This window comes from Odocoileus virginianus, chromosome 26 (assembly GCF_023699985.2).
Source record: "Odocoileus virginianus isolate 20LAN1187 ecotype Illinois chromosome 26, Ovbor_1.2, whole genome shotgun sequence".
NCBI classification, from domain to species: Eukaryota; Metazoa; Chordata; class Mammalia; order Artiodactyla; family Cervidae; genus Odocoileus; species Odocoileus virginianus.
This window is the reverse complement of record NC_069699.1, coordinates 5,603,385-5,609,653: the sequence shown is the minus strand read 5'-3', so window position 1 is coordinate 5,609,653 and position 6,269 is coordinate 5,603,385. Positions and strand designations below refer to the sequence as shown.

Genomic DNA, 6,269 nt, shown 5'->3' with positions numbered 1-6,269 from the left:
AGGAAAAAAGAGTTATATGTCTGTTTTTAGATCACATGGGCCTACTCTCCCCCCCACCAATAATTTCAGCATAATTTTTTTTCCATTTATTTTTATTAGTTGGAGGCTAATTACTTTACATCATTAATTTCAGCATAATTTTTTTTAAAGAGAAACAAGAATCAGAATAGATAGATTTTTTTTAATAGATTTTTTTTTTTCAGTTTGACTGTTTTAAAGTGATTTTTCTTTTTTTTGGCTGCGCTGGGTCTTAGTTACCATGCGTAGGCTTTCTCTAGTTGCGTAATCGAGGGCCACTCACTGCGCCGGCTTCTCATTGCAGTGCCTCCTCTTGTTGCAGAGCACGGGCTCTAGAGCGTGGGCTTCAGAAGCTGTGGTACACGGGCTTAGTTGCTCACAGCATGCGGGATCTTCCCGGACCCGGGATTGAACGCATGCCTTCTGCATTGGCAGGCAGATTCTTAATCACTGGACCACCAGGGAAGTCCTAAACTGATTTTTTTTAGTGCCTTAAAAAATTGTGTTTTAAAAAATCACAGTGTTAATCAAGGGAGTAGGCAAATGCTGCATTGTTCTTCCAGTGAACAGTAGTCCCTAAAATTCTTAAGCTGGGATGGGAGGGACAGGAGTATTCTTGAAGCGGTCTGGGTATTTGCCCAGGCAGAATTGTCCACCAGTCTTACCTCCTGGGTGTCGTGGGTGTATATCTATCGTATGTCTCTCTGCTGGGTGCTGAGAAGCTCTCCCTCAACAAGATGGACCCAGCCTTCCTCTTCATGGAGCCTCTGCTGGAAATAGCTGATAAACCAGTAGTGAAACAAGTGACTACGTGTGCAAACAATGACAATAACGAGAAGAATGATATTAAAGGGCAAGCAAGTGACTTGGGATGGAAGGCCCAGGACTGAGGAGGGTGACATGACCTTCTCTCTGTGGAGGTGGTGATGGTGTGGACACTTGAGGGATCTGAAGGCTTGGAGTGTGGGGGATAGCCTTGCAGGCTCAGGGTGAAGCATGATACACAGGTGAACGAGCTTGGTGTGGGCAGGAAGAAAGCGGGGAGCTGACCACAAGGGCGAGAGGACCAAGGTGTATGCCCATGGGCCACATATGGGGCTTAGAAGCAGGACCTCATGAGAACTGTCTGATGTTCATGCAGCTGCTGTGTGGAGCCTGGGATCTAGAGCTAGAGGAACTAGGGGGACCTGCCCGGGTTGGGGCGGGGGGTGGCTCCAGGCGCCTGAGTCAACACTGCCGGAATGTGTCTGAAGAACTGGGTGTGAAAGTAGAGAGGAGCGGGGAGGTTGGTCTGATGATGGAGTGGTGGGCATTCACCACACCTCTGCTGAGCTCAACAGTCACCGGCCACCTGGCTATTTTACATTTACCTTTGAACTGATTCAAAGTGAAAATTTAGTTCCTCCCTCGCACCAGCCCACCAGCCGCTGGTAAGTGCAGGTAGCTGCCTGTGGGGCAGCACCAAGCCCTCATCTCCGTGGACACTTCTCTTGACCAGCAGAGCCTCAGAACTAGGTACCATGACCTGGGCTCTCGGAATCCTTCATTCCTCTGGGCTGAAAGGGCAACCCGACTGTCAGAGGCATCACTGAACACCCAGGGAAGGAGAGTGGAGGGAACCTGTCCTGGAGACTTTCCTTGCTTTTGAGAATTAACCAAAATCAAAGAACTCGCCTGCAATGTAGGAGACACAGGTTCGATTCCTGGGTCAGGAAGATCCCCTGGAGAAGGAAATGGTAATCCACTGCAGTATTCTTGCCTGGAGAGTTCCATGGAGAAGCCTGGTGGGCTACAGAATGACCCCTACAGCGTGGGGTCACAAAACAGTTGGACACGACTTAGCGACTGACCATCAGCAACAGAGATACCGTAATCCTGAGTTTGGGGAAGGTTGGAGAGAAGGTGCCAGCCACGATATCTACATGTTAGAGTCATTTAGGTGAGTTAGGAGGCAGAATCCAGATGGGAGCTGAAGGCTCCAAATGGGTGATAATTTGGGAGAGAAAAGATAAAGAGATGACTCAAAGCCAGGAGTGTCAGAAGAAAAATTACATCTACTTTGATGAGCAACTAGGAGCAACTGTTAGGGGTTACATCTGTCAGTCACAGAGCAGTCTGGGAAGGGGGGCCACCCTGAGTGTTCTCTGGTGGGAGCTGGACCTTCCAGAAATGTGGGGACAGCTGGGGAAGCAAAAGTTGGAAGAGGGACTGGAGAATCAAAGGTGGAAATGCTCATCTTCCTCCCGGGCTGGTCCAGTCGGCACCTCGAGGGGCTCCCAGGAGCAAGAGGTACCCCTGGAGGCTCATGGGGGGGGGTCTTCAGGGCTGTTGTCTCATGCAGCTACCGCACTGTGAGCAGGGCAGCATTTAGGAGGATAAGCTAGGCCTGGGGTTGTGGGGGGACCAGCGGCGAGCTGAGCCCATAGGTGCCAGCCCCTCGTCTACCTGGGCAAGCCCCCGACAGTGCCCGGCTCTGTGGGGCCTGCCACCTTCCAGTGTCAAGCAAAATGCTCCTGGGGCCCCAGCCCGCCGCACCCCATCTCCTTCGCCAGGGGAATTGCACCCCCTAACCCTGGAAGGAGCCGGGGCGAGCCTTTTCCCACCCAGCTCCCCAGTCCCAATAACCAACACAGGAGACCTGCTCCATGCAGCTAGAGAGGCATTGGAAGGGCAGCGTCTTGGGAGGGGCCGGTCCTCAGTGAGGCCTGGACACAGTGTGGAGCCGGGGTCGCCCACACGTGCTGCTCACGGCGCTTTCCTTCTCTTCCCCTTGGAGCCCGTCTCCCCCCGCCGACCGCAGAGACGGGCTCTGCTGTTCTCTAATGCTGCGGAAACGGGGCGCCACCAGATCTTCAATGTGATAAACCCTGGTGAAGCTGTCGTTGTGTGTACCTTCAGGATGGATCAAGATAGCATATCCCGTGGTAAAAACAAGAGTAAAATAATTCTGAGAAGTGTGAAACTGTCACCCTTTTTCTAAATGACTTATCCCAACAGACAGGTGGCTTTCCATCACTGGCTTCTTTTCACGGGGCCGTGGAGGCCAAGGTCTTTTCATTGGGTGGCGTGAGGGGTACAGCCACGCCATGCTGGCCACGCACGGCTTCCTCTGCCTGCCCCGTCCCCAGGTACCAGTGGGAGTGGGGACCTGCCCAGAGTCACAGGCAGGAGGCGGCAGAAATAAGGTCTGAAGCCAGGTGGGAAGCTCGCATCCAGGGGCCCCCTGGGGGCTGAAAATTACCCAAAGGTGAGAACTGAGGAGCTAGCTCCAGGGTGGGCACCCAGAGCTGGGTTCAGGGTCAGGGCTGCAGGGGGCAACCAGGGCGGTCGCTCTCCAGGATGTTCCCCCAGCACATCAGGGCCACTGTGGGGCCAATTTTAGTGCTTCTTCCTCCCACCCCTCCTCCTCCCTTCTTCTTTCCTCCCATCCTCTCCCAGGTATTCTGTCTCCCTCTTGAGTGTGACCTCCTCTCCTTCGCTCCCTCGCTTTCTCTGTAACAGAATGTTCCACCTATTCCGCCAACTGCTAAGTCCCACCTGACAGCAAATTCTAGCTCCTGCAGTCATGCTGTGCAGACACATCAGGGCCTGGTCCCCATTCCTGAGAACTTTTTTCCTCCTTCTGGGTTTTGTGGTGGAAGCAGCTTTTCCTACTCCTAGAAGTCCTCGCAGCTCATAGGATCCTTTGTGCTCCTTGAAGCAAGTCCCTGCCTCTCTTAATGCTGGTGTGAAAACCATCAAAAGGCAGCAGGAAGGTAGACGCCCACCTGGGCAGCCAGCCTCTCCCTCCCTGACCCCCCCATCCTTCTCAAGGGTGCGTGTGCTGGGCTGCTGGGCCCCTGCTTACCTCTGGCAGAGGCGGGTGTGTGCAGACAGGCACCCCACCCCCATGTCGCGCCGGACCCAGGACAAAATTCAGAAACTTGGTGAATGTGCCGCAGCGTCATCCAGCGCTGACCTGCGCAGCACTGAAGCCACAGGGGGGACCAAACATGTCTCCTCCTGAAGCAGGGTGGGTACTGGGATGAGTGGCTTCTCCCACCCAGCTCCTCCCCGACTTGAGCATCTTCCTGGGGACACTGCCTGCCTCCCCACCCCACCTCCCCTGCACCAAGGTTCTCACGCCCCTCAGCAGGGTCAGCACACTCGGTTGATAGTTTTCTCTCTCTCCAGGGTCAGGTGTGGATCAACGGCTTTAACCTCGGCCGCTACTGGCCAGTGCGGGGCCCCCAGATGACCCTGTTCGTGCCTCAGCACATCCTGGTGACCTCGACCCCGAACATCATCGTGGTGCTGGAGCTGGAGCGTGCGCCCTGCCAGGACAGTGGCTCGGAACTGTGCACCGTGGAGTTTGTGGACAAGCCGGTTTTTCGCACAGTTCAGGCCGATAGACATGCAAACTAGGAGCAAGACTCATGGCTGACTTCCTGTGAGGAAGACTGTGACCCTTCAGATTTCTAGCCTTGCACATACCTCACCTGCCGCTTGGAAGGCCAGCGTTCACTTCTGATTGGAAGATGGGTTAGGCGTGTTCTAACCTAGGTTTCCCTGGTGCCCAGCGGTGCCTGACGCACGCGTCCAGGCTGCGTGTTCATGGGGTGGGGCTGGTAGCCCAGCAACACAGAGGCATCCACAGGGTTGGAAGGGAAGCGTTTGAAGTTTTTCTGATTTTTATTCTGTTAAGAATCATGTAGACTTTTTATTAAGTAAAATTTGTATTCAAATGATCTTACTGTTTTTAATGTTGAGCAGGTATTAAATTATAGCTTCTGATTTAAATCATAACTAGACTTGAGTGGGCTGAATAAGCCACTTCACTAAGTTGAGGTTGGTTCAAAGGAGTGGAAAATAGTCTTGTTTTGATCTAGTGGACCATTGCTTTTCTGATCTTTGACTTCCTTTTGAATTTCTGTGATACCTACCGGGAGAGCTCATAAACACAACTCCAAATGATTATGCAGACCATCAGCAGTTGGAAAGCATAGATAGGATGGTACATCTGTACAGTGGGAGACAGCAGAGCCACTGAGATGCAGATGCAGATCTGTATTTATTTCCTTGAAAATATTTTCATGGTAAGTGGTGTGAAAAAAGCATGTTGCCTTAAGTTGGATCCTGTGTTGTCAGTTTGGACATAAGAGCTGCACATGTGCACACAGTCAGTCCAGGCCTGTTCACCCACCAACAGACAGGTGCACACATGTGGACATGCAGACCCCAGCAACTGTGGGAGATGCCCTTCCTGCCTCAAGCATCCTGATCTCACACCGTAAGCACTGTCCTCCGCCATGTCCAGTTCTGAGGAACATACTGTCATCTTCCCTGATTTACCGGGCCACAAGTCTACATATTGGGCTTCCCTGGTAGCTCAGGTGGTAAAGAGTCTGCCTGCAATGCGGGAGAGCCAGGTTTGATTCCTGGGTGGGGAAAATCCTCTGGAGAAGCAAATGGCAACCCACTCCAGTATTCTTGTCTGGACAATCCCATAGATGGAGGAGCCTGGCAGGCTACAGTTCATGGGCTCTCAAAGAATTGGACGTGACTGAGCAACTAACACGTTCACATTATGAGACGTGGTTTGAACCCCGGTCCTCTGGCTCTGGTGTGGCTTCTGTCATATATTGACACTTGCCCATGTTCCCAGAGGAGAGGACTACAGTGACATGAACGGAAATGTTGACATGAGCATATCTGGGGCAGGGGACACAGGTTAGATCCCTGTCCGGGAAGATTCCACATGCTGCGGAGCGACTACTGAGCTCACGCACAACTGCTGAAGCCCACACACCCTAGAGCCTGTGCTCCACATCAAGAGAAGCCGCTGCAGTGAGAAGCCCGTCCACCGCACTAGGGAGTAAACCCCGCTCACAACTGGAGAGAGCCTGCGCGCAGCAACGAAGACCCAGCACAGCCAAAAATCAAATAAATGAATAAAAAATTTAAAAAATATATGAGCATATCTCGGTCGTGGGTGTTTGAGAGGTTGTTTACAATTTCTTTTTTGCTTACCTGTATTTTAGATTCTGTGCAGAGATGATGTACATTTTCTTAAGAGAGGAAGAAATGGAGAAGGAAATGGCAACCCACTCCAGTATTCTTGCCTGGAAAAATCCATGGACAGAGGAGTCTGGCAGGCTGAAGTCCATGGGATTACATGACTGAGCATGTGTGCACGAGGGTGGAGGGAGATGGGTTGGTAGCAATAAACTGGTAGAACTAAAAAAAAAAAAAAAAAGGAAGAAAGATGTCTG

At 52.1% G+C, this 6,269-nt stretch overlaps 1 protein-coding gene across 3 annotated transcripts in view; it reads left to right on the top strand.

The window, feature by feature from the left end:
* Window positions 1–4,803, top strand: part of GLB1 (galactosidase beta 1) — a 103,298-nt gene extending 98,495 nt beyond the window's left edge. For 2 of the 3 annotated variants that reach the window (XM_020888549.2, XM_020888559.2), the window contains exon 16: window positions 4,192–4,803. In XM_020888549.2, the coding sequence (XP_020744208.2) occupies window positions 4,192–4,422 (231 nt within the window). In that variant the 3' untranslated portion in view covers window positions 4,423–4,803. The other variant, XM_070455310.1, reaches the window with a different exon arrangement.
* The last annotated feature ends 1,466 nt before the right edge of the window (window positions 4,804–6,269 follow it).